The 25826-nt window shown below is 34.3% G+C and overlaps 1 protein-coding gene across 3 annotated transcripts in view; it reads right to left on the minus strand.

Moving 5' to 3' along the window:
• The window catches only part of TAOK3 (TAO kinase 3), a 188071-nt gene that overhangs the window by 74817 nt on the left and 87428 nt on the right, over positions 1 to 25826 (minus strand). For 2 of the 3 annotated variants that reach the window (XM_027124718.1, XM_027124719.1), the window contains 4 exons: positions 20162 to 20265; positions 15558 to 15621; positions 9239 to 9458; positions 295 to 366 (listed from right to left, as the gene is read on the minus strand). In XM_027124718.1, the coding sequence (XP_026980519.1) occupies positions 295 to 366; positions 9239 to 9358 (192 nt within the window). In that variant the 5' untranslated portion in view covers positions 9359 to 9458; positions 15558 to 15621; positions 20162 to 20265. The remainder of the gene's footprint in view (positions 1 to 294; positions 367 to 9238; positions 9459 to 15557; positions 15622 to 20161; positions 20266 to 25826) is intronic. The other variant, XM_027124717.1, reaches the window with a different exon arrangement.

The following is a 25826-nucleotide window of genomic DNA, read 5'->3' on the forward strand; positions in this document are numbered from 1 at the left end:
ACAAAGAGAATGTTTAATACATAAAGAAGCAATTTAAACTTGCGTTATTTCTTGTTTTATTACCTATAAATTAAATCAATCACCAAATATATTATAATAAATCCATTACACTAATCCATGTTCTATTCCACAAAATAGTTGACTGAGGTAGAATATTAGGAACGTTTATTATATGCTCCACAAGAAGGGAAAAAAAGAACTGTGATAAAGAAATGCTTAAAGAACTTTGTTTCTACTGTGAATTTCATATTAACCTGCTTATGTCAGTTTAGGTACACAATGTCTTTAACATACCTCATGTGCCTGCTTCCCACTGTAGGACATTTTCTTAACTGCCACAACCTCATTGGTGTGAGCATTTGTGGCCTGTGTTAAGAGAGTAGGGAAAAAAGGTTAAAAAGAATGAACGATGTTTCAGCCAGTTTAACTTAAATATTTGACTTGACTTTTATAACATTTCACCCTTCATTCTCACAGTCTAAAGATGCTGCAACTTTTGATAGGCTAGACAGACATTTCCACCCCACTTCAAGGTACAACTTCTCTTTATCCCTTTCCATATACATTCAAAGGCTATAATGTAAAAAGGGATTAAGGTTTAACAAAACATATCCAATCAAAGGAGTCGTATTTCCAAAATATCCATACTGGCTTCACCATGTAGAATGTCTACCAATGGAGAACCAGTTAAATAAATATGAAACAGTCATGTAATGAAATAAACATTAAGAGAATGAGGTAATCAATATGTATATATGGTAATAGTAAAAAATATCATGACAAAAAAACCCTGTACAATATGATCTTCTTTTTCCAAAACAGTAATAATGATTATATGTGTAGAAAAAATTATGAAAGAATTTATACCAGAAAATATATCAGTGGTAATCCCTGGATTATCAGATATATTATTATGTCTGAAAGAACTTTCCATGATGATGGAAATGTTCTATATCTACATCGTATATAGTAGCACGTCAAATGTGGCTAGTGTGACGAAGGAAGTGGATTTTAAATTTAATTAACTTAAAATTTAAATAGTGGCTACTGTATTAAACAGTGCAGCAAAGGATAACATTAATCTTAAGAGGGACTTCCACTTTCAAAGGTACTTATATTTTACGGTAAGAATGTATCACATAAATACATACACACATTTATGTGTATATATTCATCTATAAAGGTTGCCTTGTCTCATAATTATCTCTATATATCTTCTCCATACTCAAAATATAACAGTTCATTGAAAGCACGCCTGAAAATCATAAATACCTCAGATGTAATAATCTTTTCCTCCAAATTTACTTAAGAAATTTAAAAATATTTCTAAAAATTTTCAGAAAAATAAATATAAGACATTAAACATTATCTAATCTTAGCCTTCTTTAATAACAGGGCTCTGTACCAGTGTCATACCCCTGATGTAAGTAAGCTACTTCGGTTCTATGATATTACTATTGTGGAATAATAAAGCAATAGCAGTGTTTCTGAAGTAAAACTGGAATTCACTCTCTGGTAAAATAAGGTCACCAATTTTAATAGAAAAATGTCTAATCAGTTTCTAAAATGCAATTAAAGAAGCTCCTCAGATAGAGCAATGTCTTCTTTCTAATTAAAAAAAATTTAATTCCAACAATAAACAATAATGTTGATGTAAAAAGAATTCAACCCCAGAGTCTTAATTAATGCCAAAATGCAGAGAAAATGGACACATACTAAAAACATTTTTTATACAAGCACTAAGGTAAAACTACATACTACAAAAGCAAGGTATCCACTAAGTTACAGTTTTCAAGTCGGCAGGACTCTGTAAAGGCATTTTTTAGGTATTTTATTCATTTAGAAGGTACAGACTGACTTTTTTTAAAAACAAAGATCTCTCACATTTTGCTGGCTTTTAAAATGTAACACTAAGGGACTTCCCTGGTGGTGCAGTGGTTAAAAATCCGCCTGCCAATGTAGGGGACAAAGGTTTGGTCCCTGGTCCAGGAAGATCTCACATGCCTCGGAGCAACTAAGCCCGTGAGCCACAACTACTGAGCTCACATGGCACAACTATGGAAGACCGCGTGCCCAGAGCCCGTGCTCCGCGACTAGAGAAGCCACTGCAATGAGGAGTGTGCGCACTGCCACGAAGAGTAGCCCCTGCTCGCCACAACTAGAGAAAGCCTGAGCACAGCAACAAAGACCCAATGAGACAAAAAATAAATAAATAAAATAAAAATGTAACACTAAGACTGTACTTAGATGACAACAAGAAAGAAAAGTTGATGTAAATTCAGTAATACAGTGAAGGTTAGAGTGACTGTGTCTGTAAAGAGGATATTTTGGGTATGAATCTATGTACTGTATAGCTTAAGGAGCCTGGGAAAGGTTTAGAAAATGCTCAAACAATGATGAATTTTAACTTTTAATGGGGTTTTTAAAAAACAAATCTGTACGCTTTATAGAAAGAAAAAAAAAAAGGCCCACACAAATGGAATCTGATAGTATTATCTAATTGCTTATTAAGGTTATTTATAATCAAGGCTTATTTGGAACAAGAGACATGAAAAAAGAATCACCCTAAAATAAAAATGTATTTCTTTACATTTATAGAGTTAGAACTTGATAAGTATATTTGCTTATACAACCTATCTACTGGGCAGAGACTTGAAATTTGAAGACATTTCCATTTATATATAGATGTGAAATTTTTAATCCATTTTATACTAGTTAAAATTCAGAACTGAAACAGAAACTTAAAAACAAATCAATATTTTAGTATAGAGAAAGGAAACTATCAATGGGGTTTCAGCTTTTCAATGCATCATACTGTATTATGAATGATTACAACTTCTAAACATTTCAAGTTTTATTCTTGAAACTTACATTCATACTTAACACTTCCAATAGTCTCAGAGGTCTCAGTAACCTTAAGCAAGATCACTGATTCACCATGTTCTTGGATTGGAAGAATCAACATTGTGAAAATGACTATACTACCCAAAGCATTCTACAGATTCAATGCAATCCCTATCAAACTACCAATGGCATTTTTCACAGAACTAGAACAAAAAATTTCATAATTTGTATGGAAACACAAAAGACCCCCAATAGCCAAAGCAATCTTGAGAAAGAAAAACGGAACTGGAGGAATCAGGCTCCCTGACTTCAGACTATACTACAAAGCTACAGTCATCAAGACAGTATGGTACTGGCACAAAAACAGAAATATAGCTCAATGGAACAGGATAGAAAGCCCAGAGATAAACCCACACACATATGGTCACCTTATTTTTTATTTTTTTTGCGGTATGAGGGCCTCTCATTGTTGTGGCCTCTCTCATTGCGGAGCACAGGCTCCGGACGCGCAGGCTCAGCAGCCATGGCTCACGGGCCTAGCCGCTCTGCGGCATGTGGGATCTTCCCAGTCCAGGGCACGAACCCGTGTCCCCTGCATTGGCAGGCAGACTCAACCACTGTGCCAAGTGAAGCCCTGGTCACCTTATTTTTGATAAAGGAGGCAAGAATATACAATGGAGAGAAGACAGCCTCTTCAATAAGTGGTGCTGGGAAAACTGGACAGCTACATGTAAAAGAATGAAATTAGAACACTCCCTAACACCATACACAAAAATAAACTCAAAATGGATTAAAGACCTAAATGTGGCCAGACATTATCAAACTCTTAGAGGAAAACATAGGCAGAAAACTCCATGACATAAATCACAGCAGAATACTTTCTGACCCACCTCCTAGAGAAATGGAAATAAAAACAAAAATAAAGAAATGGGACCTAATGAAACTTAAAAGCTTTTGCACAGCAAAGGAAACCATAAACAAGATGAAAAGATGGGAGAAAATATTTGCAAATGAAGCAACTGACAAAGGATTTATCTCCAAAATTTACAAGCAGCTCATGTACCTCAATATCAAAAAAGCAAACAACCCAATCCAAAAATGGGCAGAAGACCTAAATAGATGTTTCTCCAAAGAAGATATACAGATTGCCAATAAACACATGAAAGAATGCTCAACATCTTTGATCATTAGAGAAATGCAAATCAAAAGTACAATGAGATATCATCTCACACTGGTCAGAATGGCCATCATCAAAAAATCTACAAACAATAAATGCTGGAGAGGGTGTGGAGAAAAGGGAACCCTCTTGCACTGTTGGTGGGAATGTAAATTGATACAGCCACTATGGAGAACAGTATGGAGTTTCCTCAAAAAACTAAAAATAGAACTACCATACGATCCAGCAATCCCACTACTGGGCATAAACCTTGAGAAAACCATAATTCGAAAAGAGTCATGTACCACAATGTTCATTGCAGCTCTATTTACAGTAGCCAGGACATGGAAGCAACCTAAGTGTCCATCGAAAGATGAATCAATAAAGACGATGTGGCACATATACACAATGGAATATCACTCAGCCATAAAAAGAAACGAAATTGAGTTATTTGTAGTGAGGTGGATGGACCTAGAGTCTGTCATACAGAATGAAGTCAGTCAGAAAGAGAAAAACAAATACCGTACGCTAACACATATATATGGAATATAAAAAAAAAAATGTCATGAAGAACCTAGGGGCAGGACAGGAATAAAGATGCAGACCTACTAGAGAATGGACTTGAGGACATGGGGAGGGGGAAGGGTAAGCTGGGACGAAGTGAGAGAGTGGCATGGACATATATACACTACCAAATGTAAAAAAACTAATAGCTAGTGGGAAGCAGCCGCATAGCACAGGGAGATCAGCTCACTGCTTTGTGACCACCTAGAGGGATGGGATAGTGAGGGTGGGAGGGAGGGAGATGCAAGAGGGAAGAGATATGGGGATATATGTATATGTATAGCTGATTCACTTTGTTATAAAGCAGAAACTAACACACCATTGTAAAGCAATTATACTCCAATAAAGACGTTAAAAAATACATAAATAAATAAATGGGAAAAAAAAGTAAAATAAAGCACAGGGAGCCCAGCTCTGTGCTCTGTGACGACCTAGATGGGTGGGATGGAGGGGGGAGTGGAGGTGGGAGGGAGGTCCAAGAGGGAGGGCATATAGGTATACATACAGCTGATTCACTTCATTGTACAGCAGAAACTAACACAACATTATAAAGCAATTATACTCCAATAAAAAAAAAATCACTGATTCAAAATATATTTATTGAGAACTTACTACATATGTGTTTCTGATATTTTTATAACCATTTCCAGCTACATTTAGATTATTGTCAACTCTTTACTAGTTTATGGAGAAATACAAAAATTAAACATAAGCTTTTCCTTTTGCCCTATTTATTAAGCCTCAACTAAAACTAAAAGGTATTTATACCCAGAAGAACAAAACTAAATTATTTGCTTTAGGTGGATTATGGATGATATGCTGAGTTCAACAAGGCAACACTAGAACCCTAGAAACTTTATAGTTGTCTTTTAAGTGAATACAAAAATGAACATGCTCAGTCCTTTTTATCTTCCTTGAATAGAGTTTCTTACTATTTCAGTTTTACTCATGCTATTTTTTTTTTTTTTTTTTGCGCGGTACGCGGGCCTCTCACTGTTGTGGCCTCTCCCGTTGCGGAGCACAGGCTCTGGACGCGCAGGCTCAGCGGCCATGGCTCACGGGCCCAGCCACTCCGCGGCATGTGGGATCTTCCCGGACCGGGACACGAACCCGTGTCCCCTGCATCGGCAGGTGGACTCTCAACCACTGCGCCACCAGGGAAGCCCATACTCATGCTAATTTCTGAATTACTTATGTAAATCCATATACACAGAGATATTTCATCAATAGTTTCAATTTTCTCTGAATATAATATATATTCTCAACTGATTGATTCTACAAGAGCCGTGCCAGCGTACAATTCACTTATAATATATTTCCTGGCATCGTTCTGTGTAAAAGCTGTAAACTACAAAAAGTCTAACAGAATTATAGTGTTGAGGTATAAAAATGTTGGTTGCTAGACTCTGGTCTTTACAGCTTGCTAATATGATTCTGACTCATGAAAAGTACAAATTAGCAGTTCCAAATTCTCGGAGTTCTTCATAATTCAAATACTTACCAGGTGCTCAAAATTTGTCAGGTACTGGGCTAAATGCTAGGGATAGAATTGTAAGTATGCCTAGTGCCTATCTCTCTTCTAGTAGTATAGACAGCAAAAATGAAATCATAATTAATATAAAATTGCAACTGTGATATGTGTTACAAAGAAGGGTATGTGTTACTTTGGGAACCAAAAAATGGGGGATGTGATTAGGCAGGTCAGGCAAGGCTTCCCTGAATAAATGAGCCCTCAGCTGAGAGATAAAGGATAAAGTGGAGTTAAGAAGATGAAGATGGCAGGGGAAAACATTCCAGAGAGAACAGTTTATGCAAAGATCCTATGATGGATGATTAAAAGAAAACTTTTATATAATAACTAGAGCAATGAGAATAAGAGGGAATACAGTTCAGGTATAGAGGGATCACCTCATGAAGGACCTTATAGGCTGCCTACAGTAGGGAAGTTGAACTTAGCCTAAGAACAGAGGAGGAGACCCCCTGAAGGCTTTACAGAGAAAAGGTGATGTGATCATATTTACGTGTTTCCACTCTCCACCAACCCTCAAGCTCACTGTGGTGTGGACAAAAGACTGGAGACAGACCAGAATGGATGCACAGAGATCGGTTTGGAGGTTATTGCAGTTGTCCAAGTAAGACATGGTAGTCTTCTTGGTTATAATGGTATGAGTGAGAAGAGGAAGAATCTGTCAACAGGGAGGAGCAACATGGGTCATATTACTGTGGCCTGTGAGAAAATCCATTTTTAAGGTGCTACCTATGTGACCACTGTAGATAAAAGGTTAAGGCTTTTTAAAGTTTGATAGTAAAGTATCAGTTAACTCCCCTTTAAGCTGTTTTTTAAGTGCCTTATGGGTTTATAAGGGCCTGTACTCTACACTTTTGTATACAGGCAATATATAGTTAATGATTACATTTCAGTATCAAAGCCACCCAGGTATCTTTGTGATTTCTCTAGTCTATCAATATCAACAAATAACACATATTCACATGATGCTAGTCAGAATAGCTCGCAATTTAAAACTTAAGAGTTGTTTATTTCTGGATTTTTCCATTTAATATTTTTGGACTGAGGTTGACCGCAGATAACTAAAACCATGGAAAGCGAAACTGTGGATAAGGGGGAACTACCATACTCTAGCTAAACAGACAGGACTTAGTCCCAAAAGCACTGGGTCTTCTACAGCAATGTAGGTCTCACTTTATCCCTAGCACAAAAGGCATGTTAGTAAGTTTCGAAGCATATTTGGTTTATTGTATTTATTCTAAAAGAGAACCGTGAGAGTGGTCTGGCTGATTTTTAAAATAGAAGAGTCAAACAGAGATTGCAACTACTCTCTGACTCTGGCCAAGAGAGATTCTGAGATGATGAATTAGTTATACAGTAATAGAATGAAAGTAATAAAAGATGATTGACTGAAGAAAGTATCTCTAAGCAAAACAAACAGGTCACAACCAAATATATACAGAACGTTTCTATTGTTAAAAAGTTCAAAACCGGCAAAACCAAATTATATTATTAGGGGTAGAGAAGTAAGTGGGTACATATAAAGAAATATAAGAAAGTCATCATCATAAAATTCAGCATAGTGGATTCTTCTAACAAAAAAGGGGCTCTGGGGTGCTGGCAATATTCTATTTCTTGGCCTGGCTGGTGGTTATAAAGGGATTTATGTTTTAATTGTTCTTTAAATTATATATTAAAATATATGTGTGAATGTATTATACACACTTCTGTATATATGATATATTTGTAATTAAAAAAATCCTTTTAAAAAAATGTGTCTCAGTGAATGAGAAAGATAGGACTTTGGGCCGTAAATGCTACTCTAAGCCCAAAGACTAATATGAGGGTATTAACTAGAAAATTAGCATCCACTTCAGCAATGGAAGGTCACTTAATGATAAAATGTACTTGAGTGGGAGCCAAGTATTAGATGGGGGTGAGGGAGGAGAAGTGGTGGTAGTGCTAAGTATAGACATGAAGGGACGAAAGAGCATTCTGAGAAAACTCAGGCTGAAGATTTGGCTAGAAACAAAAGGATGAGTTCAAGATGCAATTAATAAAATCTCATTTGGAAGGACAACTAAAGATAAGCCCTATCCAGATGGAAGGACATAAAGGACTACTTAAAAAGAAAAGTCAAATACTGTTTGATTAAGAAAGAAATTATTTGCTAACAGGTTTGGAGGAGAAATAGGTAATATTACTTAAATATTACTTGCTTTAATGAACTAGTACTCTTAAGGAAGTATGTGTTAATTTGAGGTTGCAAACTTCTAAGGTTATTGAAATAAAGAACTATATTTTATGCAATGAATTTCAGGTGAATGATTTATGTTAACATTTCAGTCATTTCTCACTTTTGTCATCAGAAGATAATCACAGTCTTGGAATTCAAACTGACTCAATGGGGTTAAGCCTTGTATCCCTTAACCTGAGATACTGACTTAACACGATTGTTACTAAAAATCTGTCAGTCTATCTGTCTGCGTAGATGTCCACTTGTCCATCCACCCATCCATCATTTACTGAGTTCCTACTATTCAGACATTATACTAGCTATTGGGGATATAGCAATGAACAAGTAGATACAATTCCTGTCCTTATGGAGCTGATTATTTAGTGAGAGAGACATACATGAATCAAAAAATCTCACACATAATTATTCAATTATAACTGTGACAAATACAACAAAGTACAAGCATAGGATGTTATGAGACCATAAAGAAAGTCTTAATTTAGTGCTGGAGGGTTGAACTGGAATGGCTATCACATGGATTTAACACTTAAACTGATACCTGTAGGGTAAACAAGAGTTAGACAGGAATGGGGAAAACATGTACAGTTTTCTAGGCAGGAGGAATAGCATATATAAAGGCCCTGAGGCAGAAAAGAGTTTGGCATGTAAGGGAAATGAACAGGGTTCAAACTCAAGCTTATAACTTTTTTGCACTACTTTGACAGCAGAGTCATTTGATATGGATACCATTGACTTGAATGATGCCTAGAATTCTAAGACTGGCTCTTCAGCAATGACTATTTGCCTCTACTGTAGACATCATTTAATTTGTAGAATAAACATTACAACCAAGTGCATTTTACAAGTAATAGTTAGAATGTACAGAATTTAAACTTTTATAATTTGATCTAAACAATTTTTAATTACTTACAAAATAAACTGCTCCAAAACTTCCATGTCCAATTTCATGTAAACCAATAAAAAGTTCTTCAGGATCATCTTTGTAGAACAGATCAGCAATCTCTGGGTCCCTTGGCACCCCTTTCCGCATGATGACCAGTATGTGCAAGCACTTTGCTTTTGATATCCCAGTCAGCTTTCTCTCTCATTGACAAATATTTGGGGTGTGTGTGTGTGTAAAATTTCAGTACCTGTAGAAAAATAAGGTTTAACATTAACTTATTATACATTTTGTTTGGTAGCAATTACAGATTCCTATTATCCATAAAGAGCATCTTGGTCTTAGAAATTCAAAATAAAAAGACAAGTAATCCAAAAGAAAAATGGGCAAAGGATCTGAATAGATATTACTCCAAAGATATAGAAATGTCCACTAACACATGAAAAGATGCTCCACACCATTAGTCTTTAGACAAATAAAATTAAAAACACATGAGATACCATTTTCATACCCACTAGGATGGCTATTATCAAAAAGTCAAATAATAAGTATTGGTAAGGATGTGGGGAAATTCAGACCCTCCAACGCTGCTGGTGGAAATGTAAAATGGTACAGCCATTTTGGGAAACAGATTGGGAGTTCATCAAAAACTTAAACACAGAGTTACAAGTTGACCCAGAAATTCCCACTCGTCGGTATATACCCAAGAGAAATAAAAGCACACGTCCACACAAAAACTTGGATATTGGTAGCTGCATTATTCAGCAACAACCCAAGTGTCCATTTGGTGAATGAATAAACAAAATATGGTATATCCATACCATGGAATATTATTCAGGGTTAAAAAGGAATGAACTACTGATACACACCACAACACAGGCAAAACATTAAGCTAAGTGAAGGAAGCCAGTCACAAAAGACTACATACTGTATGATTCCATTTATATAATACATCCAGCATAAGTAAATTTATAGAGACTAGTGGCTGAAGGAGAGTTGGGGGTGATAGCTAAAGGGTATGGGCTTTCGTTTTAGTGTGGTGAAATGTCCTAGAATTCATTGTGGTGATGGTTGTACAATTGTTCATATACTAAAAACTCTTTAGTTGTACTCTTTAAATGGGTGAATTGTATGGTATGAAAATTATATCTGAAACACAAATCAAAACTACAATGAGATATCACCTCAAGCCAGTCAAAATGGCTATCGTCAAAAAATCCACAAACAATAAATGCTGGAGAAGGTGTGGAGAGAAGGGAACCCTCCTACACCATTGGTGGGAATGTAAATTGGTACAGCCACTACAGAGAACAGTATGGAGGTTCCTTAAAAAACTAAAAATAGAGCTACCATATGATCCTGTAATCCCACTCCTGGGCATATATCCAGAGAAAAACATGGTCCAAAAGGATACATGCACCCCAATGTTCACTGTAGCACTGTTTACAACAGCCAAGGCATGGAAGCAACTTAAATGTCCATTGACAGAGGAATGGATAAAGAAGATGTGGCACATATATACAATGGAATATTACTCAGCCATTAAAAAGAATGAAATAATGCCATTTGCAGCAACATGGATGGACCTAGAGATTGTCATGCTGAGTGAAGTTAGTCAGAGAAAGAGCAAGTGGAATCTAAAAATAAATGATACAAATAAACTAACTTAAAAAACACAAACAGACTCACGAGAGACTTAGAGAATGAACTTATGGTTACCAGGGGGGAATGGTTGGGGGAAGGGACAGTTAGGGAGTTTGGGATTGACATGTACACACTGCTATACTTAAAACGGATAACCAGCAAGGACCTACTGTATAGCACAGGGAACTCTGCTCAATATTATGTAACAACCTAAAAGGGAAAAGAATTTGAAAAAGAATAGAAACAAGTATATGTATAACTGAATCACTTTGCTGTACATCTGAAACTATCACAGCATCGTTAATCAACTATACTCCAATATAAAATGAAAAGTTAAAAATAATAAAACGGAGAGGGGTAATAACCATGACTTTTGTCCTAGCTAATTGAAAACAAATGGGAATTAAAGATAAGAAAATTAAAATATCAACAACAGATTTCTGAGGAGAAGAAAAGAAAAAGAACAGGTAAATTATCAGTTACACAGGGGGAAAAAGCCTCAAAAGAAGAAATTTCCAAAAGGGGACTAAAGAAACATAAAGGTGATTATTCTGACTTGATCCACCCATTAATGGGTTAATCAAACAGTCTACAAGACTGCAAGATGCAGTACATATTCTTCCTGACCAATAGTTACATACACACTTTCTCTAGTTAATGACAACTGCAACAGGCAACTGGAAAATGTCACTTAGCCAGCATGCTGGATCCTCCTTTACTTTCACGGTGAAAGCTTTGTCTATGTACAGACTACATATTTTATCCCAGATACCTGACTGACAATAGAGGTAAGACATGCAATGTGCTTTGGAGTATGTAGCTTCCTAACTAATTTTTCTTTTTTTCTTTTTTTTGGTTGGTACTATGTAGATTTGGAGAGGACAGTTTGGTGAGAAAAACATTGGTGTTAAAATATATTACGATTCAGCTGCTATCTTTTTTATGAAAAAATAATTCTGCTTTTGAAGTATATTCCTTTAGGTGTGATCTGTTGTACCTATAGCATCATTAGTGGTATTTAAAAGTTTCTACACCTGACAGTTTACTTAGACAAATGCAAAGAACAATGAACACTGATTTCTAAGGAGCTAATAAATAGTCATTTAAATCACAAATTAGCTTAATTTTAGTTTACAGTAATCTAAATTTTGGAAAAATTTATTTATTTGTATATTACAATGACATTTCTTAGCATAAATATGCTTATTTTCAGAAGCTTATAAGGATGCAATAGACATAATTCTGTTTAATATACCTAACTGTGGATAGACTTAACCTTGATTAAGCGCTATCTTTTAGAATTTGGATTTTTGTTTTCACTCTCCCTCTCAAGATAACTTTGAGATAGATATGTGTGAGAAATACACAGTGGATGGCAAAACAGAATGCTAGGATGTGAAGGGAAAGTTGACAAAAGTATAACTGATTCAGATATTTCTGTTGAACAAGTAAAACCAAAGATTTTCCCCCCCAACATCACAAATTAATTGTATTTCTTTTTGATTTCCTTGGAGACACATGTAGAATAAAATGTAATTTAAAAAAAACAAGAAAATTATATCTCAATAAATCTGTTTCAAAAGCAGTTTGGTCTGATTAATACTGAAATAGTAACAGCTAACATTTATTAAGCACTACTATGTGTCAGGCAAGACTAAATTCCTTTATAAGCCAAGGAAAATCACAATAATTCTTTTATACCATACTAAGAAATTTGGAGTGTATCTTGAGGGTAATGGGTAGCCATTGAAGGTTTTAAACAGGAAAAAGGATTCCCCCACAACACTGCATCTGTAATCATGAGTAGTCATCCTGCCAAGCCATGAATGCCAATAATCAAGCATAAAGTCAGTATATCAATACTATTGAAAAAATAACTTAAATTTAGTTACTTGTTAGGCAACAAAGTACATAAAGTTGAAAAGTACTATTGCCTTCACTGCTTAGAGAATAGAAAAGAGAAACAACGGATTAAATCAAAGACATGCCTTTTGAGACCATGCCAAAAAAAAAAAAAAAAAGCAAATTACAAAATTTCCGTTAGGAAAAACAAAAAGATCTATGAACCAAATTTATGAGAACTAAAATATTTTCAATCACCAAGATGTATTTTAAACTTGAATATTTTGGCCTCAATGTGATTAAAGCTAAGTACTATGGATAACCATTTGGGGACACACACAGACTACTAAGTCATACTATAGACTAAAGTGATTTTTCGAAAGAAATAAATATTAAAATGATATTTAAAATAAAATAATATTAAAATAATAAAAAAAAATGAGATCATAAAAACTTCTAAAATAATTTGCAGATGAGTATTTAGTTATTGAGCAAGATATCAGAGGCAAAAACCATAAACTAAAATCAGTAAGCTTGATAATATACAACATATTTATCTTAAAAAATATAATGAATGGATTTCTGCTTCCAGCCAAGATGGAGTAACAGGACTGGATTTATTATCCACCAGAAACAAATAAAACACAGGAAAAACATGAAATTATGGTATTTTAACACAATGGATATCAGGCAGAGAAGGATAGTGATCCCAGACAGAGGAACAGCAAACAAGGAGAGCTAAAACTGTCCCAATTTAATGTCCTGGGAGAGTTTCCAGGCCATGGCACAGAAAATAGGGGGTGGGGAAACCCAATTAGAGCCTGGGGCACTCCAGAGATGAGGGTCCAGGGTGACCAAAATGGCTAGAGTTCTCAGGGCACAGTACTAAATAGAAGAGAACAGCACAGAAAGAAGATATGGAGATCAGCAGAGAGTTCCCATCAAGTCTTCAGCTGACTACTGATCTACGCATGCCAAGTGAGAAAACTACGCCAGACCAGGCAGGGTGGAAGAAAACCCTATATGAAAGAATTAAAGAAAACAGGACCTAGGGCTCATGAAGAGCTGTAAATAGTGCCTGTTACCATTAGCCTGAATAGGAAATCTCATAATTCATGGGGAATTGTTTAGAGTACTTACAAGAGTCTAATCTTAGTAGCAGGAAATTACCATAGACTAAGTGCTGTTCTGGATGCCTAACAAAATTTAAAAGCAGGATCTTTATGGATTAAATTATTCCACGTAGCTTAACTGTGTCCCAGAACAAAGCTCACAAATATTCAAAGGAATTAAAAAAAAAATCTAATATCCAAAAAGGTAAAATTCACAATGTCTAAAAAAAAAAAAAATCACCAAGCATCCCAAGAAACAGGAAAATATGACACATAATGATGAGAAAAATCAATTGAAACCAATTCAGGACTGATATAGATGATAGTTGCTAGATTAGCAGACAAGAGCATTAAAACATTTATTACAACTGTATTCCATATATTTAAAAAGTTAGGAAATATCAAACACATAGAGATAGTCAAGAGATAAAGAGACACAAACTGAACCTCTAGAGGTGAAAGCTACAATGTCCGAGATGAAAAATACACTGCATGGGATGAATAGCAGATGAGATTTCTGAAAAAAAGGTTTATGAACTTGAAGATATGACAGTAGAAACTATCCAAAATGAAACATACAGAGAAAAAAAAAAACAAAATAATAAACAACCAAAAAAAAGAGCATCAGTGAGTTGTGGAACAATTTCAAATGGACTAGTATATATCTAATTGGAGTCCCTGAAGAGAAGAGAGAGATGTTGAGGCAGAGAAAATATATGGAGAAATAATAGTGAAAAAAACTTACAATTCTGATGAAAATTGTAAACCACAGATCCAAGAAGGTCAATGGGGCTCAAGAACAAGAATGAGAATAAGAAAAATGGGGAAAATTACACCAAACATATCATAATAAATTGCTCAAAACGTGCTAAAGCAAAAATCATGAAAGCAGCCAGAGACAGAAAACACATTATGTATAGACATTATGTAAGGACAACAATGACAGCAGATTCTTCACTGGAGATAACACCAGTGAGAAGACAATTGAGCAACATTTTTAAAGTGCTAAGTTCAAACTAAAATTCTGTGTCCTGTAAAAAGATCTTTGAAAAATGAAGGCAGAATAGAGGGTTTTAGACATAGAAAGCTGAAAGAATTCATGACCTGACCACCAGCACTATAGGAAATGCTAAAGGAAATCCTTTAGACATAAGCAAAAATCATACCAGATGGAAATAGAGCTTTACAAAACATTGAAAAAGCACTGAAAATGGTTAACTATTTGGTTAAATATGTAAGATTTCCCCCCATTATTTAAACTTCTTTAAAGTATAATTCACTGTTTAAACAAAAATAACAATATAGTGTGAGTTTATAACATGTAGAAGTAAAACGTATGAGAATACGAAGTTGGGAAGGATAGAAATTGAAGCACAGTGCTGTAAAAAGTTATCATACTATACACAAAAAGGTATACTATCACTTGAGTATGGACAGTGGATTAATACATAAATGTGTATCCAAATATAAATACATATATGCATGCATGTGTACACATGTGTCTATATACACACTTTAAATAAAAAGACACAAGTAGGCTAAAAGCATGGAAAAAGACACAATACTAATCAAAAGAAAGCTGGGCTAGCTATATTAATATCAGATAACGTGGATTTCAATGCAAAGATATTACAAAGATTATTTCATAATGATAAAAAGATTGGATCATTTATCAAGATAATATAACAATCCTAAATGTTTATACACCTAATAAAAAAAGTTTCAAAATACATGATTAAAAACTGATTTACCTGCAAGGAGAAATAGACAAATCCACAATTGTAGTTGGAGATTTCAATATCCTTTCCTCAATAACTGATAGAACAAATAGACAGAAAATCAGTAAGGATATAGAAGACTTGAACAACACTATCAACCAATTTGATTACTGACATTGAAATATGATTATTAACATTGATGTTTCAACCCAGAAACATCATAATACATATTCTTTTCAAGTGCACACAGAACATTTACCAAGATAGACCATATTCTGGGCCATAAAACAAGACTCAATAAATTAAAAGGACTTAAGTTATAGTAGGTATATTTTCTGAACACAATGGAGTTAAATTAGAAAATCAACAGCAGACAGATAATATGAAAAAAATCCCCAAATACTGGAAACTAAATAACACAATAAAAAGTAATCCATGGGTCAAAAAATAAACCAAAAGAGAAACTAGAAAATACTTTTATCTTAATTAAAATGAAAGCAGAAGGCGTCAAAATTCGTGGGATACCACTAAAGCAGTGCTCATGTGAAACTCTATAGCAATAAACTCCTGTTTTGGAAAAGAAGGTCTCAAATCAATGACCTCAGCTTCCACTATTTTTTTAAAAACCAGGAAAAAAAGAGCAAATTAAACCCAAAGTAAGGAGAGAAAGGAAATAATAAAGATTAAAGCAGAAATCAATGAAATAGAAAAACAAAAATCAATGAAAGCAAAGCTGGTTCTTTGATAAAAGTAATCAAATTTACAAACCTTGCCCGACTGATCAGGAAAAAAAAATCAGAAGACATAATTACCAGTATCACAAATGAGAGGGATAACATCACTACAGATTCTATAGATATCAGAAGGATAATCAGGGAGTATTATATTATGCAAATTGTACAACATTGTGTAATTATTATTCAACAACTTAGATGAAGTGGATAAATTCTCTGAAAGACACAAATCAACAAAGTTTACACCAGAAGAAACAGATAACCTCAATACCTCTGCATCTATTAAATTAATTGAATTTGTAATTTAAAATCTTCCCACAAAGAAAACTCCAGAATCAAATGGCTTAATTGGTGAATTCAACCAAACATCTAAGAAAGATACAATATTAATTTTACACATCTCTTTCAGAAAATGGAAAAGGAGACATACTTTCTAGGATTAATTCTATGAGGCTTGTATTACCCTGACACCAAAGCCAGACAAAAACATTACAAGAAAGAAAGCAACAGAGTAAAATTCTTGAAGACTATAGATACAAATATTCACAACAAAATTATAGCAAATATAGTTCAGTAATATATAAAATAGATAATACACCATGACTAGGTGGAATTTATTACAGGAATGCAAGGTTGGTTTAACACTCAAAAATCAGTTAAAAAAAAAAGAATCAATGTAATTCACCATATCAACAAACTGATAAAAAGTCAAATGATCATCTCTAAAGATGCAGAAAAAGCATATGACAAAATCCAAAATTCATTCCTGATAAAAACTCTTGAGCCAACTAGGAATATCAGGTAACATCCCCAACCTAACAAAGGAAATCTACGAAACATTTACAGCCAATGTCAAATATAATGGTGAAAGACCAACTGCTTTCCTCCTATGATCAGGAACAAGGCAAGGATGTCTGCTCTCAACACTTCTATTCAGCATTGTGCTGGATGTTCTATAAGTGCAACAAGGGAAGAAAAAAGAAGTAAAAAGTAGCAAGACTGGAAAGAAAGAAGTTGGACTTTTACTGACAAACAACATAATCACCTGTGTAGAAAATTCAATGGAACTAATACGTGAGTTTATCAAAGGTGCAGAATACAAGATCAATATATAAAGCTCAATTATATTTCTATATATGAACAAATGGATATCTAAAGTTTTAAATATCACTTATAATAGCATCAAAAAATGAAATACTTAGGGATAAATCTGACAAAGGATCTGTAAGACTTGTACACTGAAAACTACAAAATAATAATGAAAGGAAGTAAAGACATAATGAAAAGTTATACTGTGGTTATAGGTCAGAAGACTCAATATTGAGTATTTTTTAGAAAGAGAAATTGAGAAGCTGATTCTCAAATTCATATGAAAATGCAATGGACCTAAAACAACTAAAACGACTTTGAAAAAGGAAGACAAAATTGGAGGGCTAACATAACCTGATTGCAAGATTTATCATTAAGATTACAGTTATCAAGACACTGTGATACTGGTGTATATGTGTGTGTATGTGTATATATATATTTGTGTGTATATACATACACACAAATAAATCAATGCAACAAAACAGGAAGTACAGAAACAGACCCACACATTTATGGACAACTGAATTTCGTCCATAGAAGATGGACCCACACATTTATGGACAACTGAGTTTCGTCCATAGAAGATGGAGAGTATCTTCCACTAATGGTGCCATAACAATTGCATATGTCTATCTTTGATTCATAGTGACACCATATACAAAAATTAACTCCAAATGGATTATAGAACTAAATGTAAAACATACAACTACAAAAATTGTGAAGAAAACACAAGAGAAAATCTTTGTGACCTTGGGTTAGGCAAGAATTTCTTAGATATAAAAACAAAAGCACACTCCACAAAGGAAAAAAAGGTTAAATTAGAATAAAAACATACTCTTTTTGAAAGACCCTGTTAAGAAAATGAAAAGATAAGCCACAGTAGACGATCTCTGCAAAACATATATCTCACAATGGATTTGCATTCATAAAATATAAAGAATCCTCAAAACTCAATTAAAAGAACATGAACAACCAAATTTTAAAAATGAGAAAAACATTAGAACACACACTTCACCAAGAAAGATAAATGGATGGCAACTAAGCCAAAAAAAAAGATGCTTAACATCACTATTCATTAGGGAGATACAAATTAAAATCCCAGTGAGATACTACTACAAACTTATTAGAATGGCTGACATTAAAAAGACAGACCATACCAGGTGTTGGCAAGGATTTGAAGTAACTGGATCTCTCAGACACTGCTGGCTGGATGTAAAAATGGTACAAACACTTTGGAAAACTATTTGTCAGTTTCCTAAAAAGTGAAACATACATCTACCATATGACATAGCCATTCCACTCCTAGGTATTCACCCAAGAAAAATGAAAGCAAATGTCCATACAAAGCACTGTACACGAAAGTTAATGGCAGCTTTATTTTTAATAGTCAAAACTGGAAATAATCCAAACATCCATCAACAGATGAATGGATAAACAGTCTGTAGTACTTGCAGACAATGGAATGCAACTCAGAAATAACATGAACTACTGATACATGCTACAACATGGATGAATCTCAAAATAATTATGCTGAGTGAAATAAGCCAGAACAAAAATAGAGAACACATCAATACTTTATGATTTCATTTATATAAAGTTCTGGAAAATGCAAACTAACCTAGAGTGATGGCACATCAGTGGTTGCCTAGGGAAAGGGCTGGGGTGAGAAGAGGTTAGGGAGGTATTGAAAAAGGATATGAAGAAGCTTTTGGGAGTGAAGGATATGTTTACTAACTTCATCATGTGACGGATACACACACACACACACGTTAAAATGTTATGTTACTTAATATGTTCAGATTACTGTATGTCAATTAATAATTATTGCTTTAAAAAGTTGCAATAAACAAAACTGAAAGGCAAGTAAGTTGGGGATGGTTCTTGCAAAATATGTGCCAGTGAAGTTATTCTTAATATCAGATAGGTGAACATATACATATACATACACCAACACACACACTCAAAGGACACAAATAGGAAATTAAAAAAAGAAAAAAACAGTGTCTATTAATGATATGGAACATATATAATTTCACTAATAATCAGAGAAATAAAAAGTAAAATAGCAAGACACCTCATTTCACCCACCAAATTGATAAAGTAATAGAGAAAAGATACATTTTTTTGGTGAGGGCATAAGGAAACAGTCATCTTTATACACTCCTGGAAGAATAGAATGGGAACATTCTCTGACCAAGTATCATCCTTCTACATGGAGTTTCTATATGGCAGTTTCTACTTGTTTTGTTTTGATTTATTTTAGTAAAAGAGGCAGTGTGTAAGGTAAAGCATAGGAGGGATGCAACAGTGAAGATGGGAAACAAGGTTTCTTTCACCTACAAATTTGGATTTCTTTGCAGACTTGTGTTTTATCTGAAGTAGGTGTTGGGATTTCAGGTTATCTTTTATTTCCTTCTTTTTGTTTATTTCTATTTTCTAAATGTTCTGCAAAGCCTATTACTTCTGTAATTAGAGGAAAAGTGATATGAAAAAATTTTATCTCAAAGTCTAAGTATAAATCACTACAACAGAAAATGGTAATATATATTTCCAGAAAATAATTTGACAATAGGGATAAAATAACTTTAGCCAGGTAATTCTCCGTATTTTAAGCTATAACTGAAAATGAAGAAAATCTATAAGGAAATAATTTGAAACTAAAAAATTTTTATAAAAGAATATGTTATCTTAATTTTATTAATTCCTTTTAATTTTTCTCACAAATATAATAAAAATTCCTCATAGAAAAACCAGAAAACACAATTTGTTCCCATTTTACGGGAGAAAGCTAAGTCATGGATTTATGGACAATACCTTTTCGTGTATGGCACAAAATATACTGTATTGCTCAGACTCATTTTAGCAGCAATCTTTTTTTTTCTCTTTTATAACTTCAGTCTTTTGTATTTATGGTGAACCTATGAAAAAAAGAAGAATAAAATATGTAATTATAGGGGCAAAATTCAAGAAGCAATAATCGATAACACGATAGTTTTAAATATTTACAAATGTAACATTACAAAGTTAAAATGTTATCTTCATCAGTTTGTGGATGACAAATGTAAAAGGTAGGATTTTCACAACAAAGACACAAGCTACTGTCTCACAAACAATATCAGGTAAACAAATGTGTCGTTAGATTTTCAGAATCTATACTGAGGCTTCCACTGGTCTGTTTGAGTCCAAGGAAACTCAATAGAGGCTACGAGTAGACAGGACTAATCTGACAGCATGTGGTGATGCTACTGATTCTCTGTCAGTACGGCTTATATTTTGAATTGCTTTTCCAATAGGCATGATGATTTATATTGACTCATCTATCTTCCCTTTCCTGGTCTCTCTATAACCAATCTTTCAGATTTGGGGGTAGGGATAATTCTTTATTATCTATCAAAGAAGTACATGCTCAGTGTAGAAAATATAAGAAATATACACCATTATGAAAAAAAATCCTTAATCCTACCTAGGACAAACTTCATTAGCAATTGGGATAATTTTCTCCATGAACATATTTACTTCTTCAAGCACATATTTATTTTGTTATACAGCTGAAATCACATTGTACATATAATTCCACAGTCAGCCTGTTTATCTAACTCTAGATTATACATATTTTGCCATGTTATCAAACATTATTCACAAAGATAATTTAAGGGCTGCTCAATGTGTATCGTATGGAAGAGCCACAACTCATTCACAACAGTTTCTCCACAATTTGAAACCAAGGCTGTTATTCAACCCTCTGTTTGTTGAACTACTAAAAATTATTGTTTTGAAGACCTTTGTGCTTATTATCTATGCACTTAACATTTAGGGCTTTTTTGGAATGGATTTCTAGAAGTAGAACCACTGGGTCAAAGAATCTAACAATTTAAAACATGTATATTGAAATAATCTTTGGATGCTTGACTAGCTTTGGAGATGAAATCCTTACAGGAGGAAAAAACTATACATAAAAAAAAAAGGCACTGACCTCCATTTTCACATTTTTCCTGTAGAGGATATCCCAATCTCTTCTCACGTCTATACTTACAAACTAATCTTTTTCATTATTTTGTTATTCCCTCTGATTCTATGGCTGTGGAATGCTTTAGATTAACTGGTAGCTAAAACTTGCCTGAATTCAGCATCACATTTTACCTAACCATCAACCAATCAATAACTACAATGTCTGCATGTATGTCCTGCTAATCTAGTCTGACTATAGCTTCAAGGAACTAAAACACTCCTTATTATATGAACACTAGTTGCAAAATTTCTGAGAAAGTAGTTTTAAATAAGGCATTTACTAACATCCTCATGTCCTGAATAGCTCGAAATGCAGGAGGTGCTCACTCCTAGAAAATATTTTTCTAATGCTATGGACACACATGCCTAGTATTTTTCTTCTCTCTAAATACTTATTCATTTTTACATAATTTTTCTTAAAATGGGTACTCTCTCCATCTGCAGTTGCATGGCTCTATAAATGTTTTAAAATAAACTCTCTAAGACACCTAGGAATTAAACTTTCTTGATTTTATCATTTTCCCCCCTGCTAGAATACTGCACATGGTACTGAAGCTGAAAACCATATTCCTAAAGTTCATCTATTACACCTAAAAGATGTTCACAGTTTTGTCCCATTTAACCACCTTCCTTCTTTCTTTATAAATGCCTCTTGGATTCCATGAAACTGTCTTCCCCTGTTTTTCCACATTATTCCTCCTATAGCTCCTCTCCTCTCTGAGCTCTAAATCAGTGTGCTCCTCCAGGTATTTCCCAAAGCCCTCTGTGTGATGCAAGCTGCTATCCTAATTTCTGTTCACTTGAATGGTTTCAAGTAACACTTTGTCACTAGACAGTTCTGGCCTCCAGGCTAAATCCCAGTCCCATTCTTTCAACTATCTTTTTGGCTTCTCCCCTAAATGTCTCACATGTACCTCACAATAACTTTCACTCTCCCCTTCTCCTTGTCCTTAACATTCAACTAAATCACAAGTGTGCTTCAAATATTTCTTTTTATCTGTTCTTCACTTTTCTGTTCTGTTAGCATTTGTTATCTCTTTCCTCTGTTTCTGCTCTTTCAGCCTCTCGTCTAAATTTTCTGGAATTCATCTTTAAAACACTATTATCACAATCACCTCCCTGAAGCACAGTTGAGATAATATCACAGCTCTGCTCAAAATCCTTCCATGTTCCCACACTGCCTACAGGATTAAGGTTAACTTTACCTAACTAACATTCAAAGCTGGCCTCAAACCACTACCCCAACCTAAATTCTTAGACTCTATAATCAGGAAAAAATGAATTACTACAGTTGCATTTTCATACCTTTGCCTTTGCTTACGCTACTGCCTCTACCCAGAATATCCATATCCCAATTACTCTCACAGTCCAGCAAAATGTCACCTCCCTTATAAGACCAACCATTTTCTCCCTTTGCCTCAGTTTTAAATACTCATATATATTAGTACTCTAACTGGATGACAAGTGCTTCTTCAGAGGAGGATACATGTCAGATCTAAGTTTTGATTAATCATTATATTTCCATGGCATCTTTAAAAAATTATTTTTGAGATACAATTCACGTACGATTCACCCATTTAAAGTGTACAATGGTTTTTAGTATACTCACAAGTATGTGCAAGCATCACCACAGTCAATTTTAGAACATTTTCATCACCACAAAAAGAAGTCCCATTTCCTTTAGCTATCAAGTCCTCCCACCCCATCACTCCATTCCTTAGCAACCACTAATCTGTCTCTATAGATTTCCCTGTTCTGAACATTTCATTTGAATGGAATCATATGACATGAGGTTTTCTGTGACTGGCTTCTTTCCCTAGCATAATGTTTTTAAGGTTCACCCATGTTGTAGCATGAATCAATATTTCTTTCTATTAACAAATAGAAATCCACTGTATAGATATACCATACTTTGTTTATCCACTTATAAGCTGATGTATATTTGGGTTGTTTCCACTTTTTGGCTATTATGAATAATGCTGTTATAATCACTTGTGTACACATACATTTAGTTTCTCTTTTTTTTTTTTTTTTGGTGCGGTACGTGGGCCTCTCACTGTTGTGGCCCCTCCCATTGCAGAGCACAGGCTCCGGACGCGCAGGCTCAGCGGCCATGGCTCACGGGCCCAGCCGCTCCGTGGCACGTGGGATCCTCCCGGACCGGGGCACAAACCCACATCCCCTGCATCGGCAGGAGGACTCTCAACCACTGTGCCACCAGGGAAGCCCCTGTGGCATCTTTATATAACAGATAGTCCATAAAAATCTATTGAAATCTCCTTCCCTTTTCCACTCAAATCTTAGCACTAAAAATGTTCTTTAAATTCATCCTTCCCTCAAAAGCTGAACAAGGACGTTTTTCCTTCCAAGAGGACAGCATTTTAAGAATTAACTGAAGATGAAGTGATATGCATGAAATTATTTTTTTCCTCTTCCTTGACCTCCTGCAACCTCAGGTATTACCATTTATAGTGAGAACTCAGAACTGTGCCAAGAATGTAGAATTTCAGGTCTTAGGCTCTTGGGCCAACTGAACAATCCAGCTAGCTTAAAGGCAAAGATTGCATCAGAGATGTGAAACTGAAATAATTTTCTTCATGCTTTATTCTAAGGAATGGAAATCCTCCAAGAATGATAGTCAAGTAAATTATTTTTCACAGACATTCTAACTTAATATACACTTGATAGAGAGTAGAAATATAAATATTTTTTCATATTTTTCCTTTTCTCAGAAACTTTCAAGAAAGATGATTCAGTGAAGATCTTAGTTGCCTTTCAATGTTGTAGTCACACTTCTGCAACAATAAACTTGGAGCCAACTAGATTGAAAATCCACAATATTTTAGCATTAAGAAAAGGAGTAAGATTAAGAATGTTTCATATAGGTTATTACTTATATGTGGAATCTAAAATATGACACAAATGAACTTATCTACGAAACAGAAACAGATTCACAAACATAGAGAACAGACTTGTCGTTGCCAAGTGGGATGGGGAGTGCAGAAGGGATGGATTGGGAGTTTGGGATTAGCAGATGCAAACTATTATATTTAGAATGGATAAACAACAACATCCTACTGTATAGCACAGGGAACTACATTCAATAACCTGTGATAAGCCATAATGGAAAAGAATATGAAAAAGAATGTATGTATATATATGTATAACTGAATCACTTTTCTGTACAGCAGAAATTAATACAACATTGTAAATTAACTATACTTCAATTAAAAAAAATAAAAAAAAGAATGTTTCACATTGGAAAGAATTATAAAGATCAGACATATCAATTTTTTTTTTAATTCAATCTCAGAAAAGTTAAGTGTCAAATCATACTTATGCAGTACTGTTATCCCAAATTAAAATTCCTTCTAATTTCTCACTTCAGAAAACTTTTTTCTGAATCAAGCTGCTTAAGTCAGACTTCAGAACACCAAACAGTTTCCTATTTTGCTATATTTTGGAGGTTAATAAGAAAAGTGTAATTTAATAAGATTGAACTTCTCTGTCTTTATTTCTCCAAATAATACTTGAATACATAGTGGTGGGCTCAGTTCTTATGGAGACTGAAGCATCGACAAATTTGGGGATCTCTTTAGGAAAAAAATTTTTACAAAATTTCCACACAAGAATAGGTATAGGGCCTTAGAAGGGGCTGGTGTAAATAAGGGGCTCTGAAATGTAAGATTCACAGTAAATTTGCCCATGTAAATTCCTATTATTGCATTCATTATCTTGCCCCAAGAAGGTATACAGAGGCAGGCAAAATCTTCATTTTACAGCAGTGAAAAATAGAGTAGAAATAGATGATTGGACTTTTTCAAAGTCAGGACCAGTCTGGTGTTTTCCCTCCCCTGTTCATATAATACAACCTCCCAATACAGACTTAAAGAAAACTATCTGTAAAGAAATAAACAGAAAACTTATTTTGGACAGTTGTTACCACTGACTGCCACTAATACCTAACTATTATTCTGAGGTAAGAAACCATTTTTATGGTACTTTCACTGTGAAAGTAAAACTAGATGACAGGTGTTTTTTTATGCCGAATGATCACATAGCCCATCATGACAGAATCTGAGAACTGGAAAGGGACCTTTGTGATCATCTAATTTCTACTTAAGCAAATAATGCAGAAGTATCTGGGGCACTGATTATCATAATAATGATAACTTGTAGACTACTTTGGGGTCACCATTTAAGACTATGTGTGCTTAAAAAGTAAAAATATCAATTCTTTTGGTTTCTTAAAGAGTATTAGTTTCTCCCTCCCTTAAAAAAAGATGTTTAGGTTAGAGAGACAAATGGGAAAGGAAGAGATCCTTTGGATTTCTTAAATTTAACACTGAAAGTTTTTGTTCTCTCTGATAGTTTTGTATGTGGTTAGCAACTTGAAATCAATTATGCATTCATTTTGGGGAAACCGGTACTTTACATGGGTCTTAAAATCAAGACCAGTACAAAAATGGTG

The sequence above is a fragment of the Aethalodelphis obliquidens genome, unplaced genomic scaffold (genome assembly GCF_003676395.1).
Source record: "Aethalodelphis obliquidens isolate GAN/ISIS:26980383/991018 unplaced genomic scaffold, ASM367639v1 scaffold28, whole genome shotgun sequence".
Classification (NCBI taxonomy): Eukaryota; Metazoa; Chordata; class Mammalia; order Artiodactyla; family Delphinidae; genus Aethalodelphis; species Aethalodelphis obliquidens.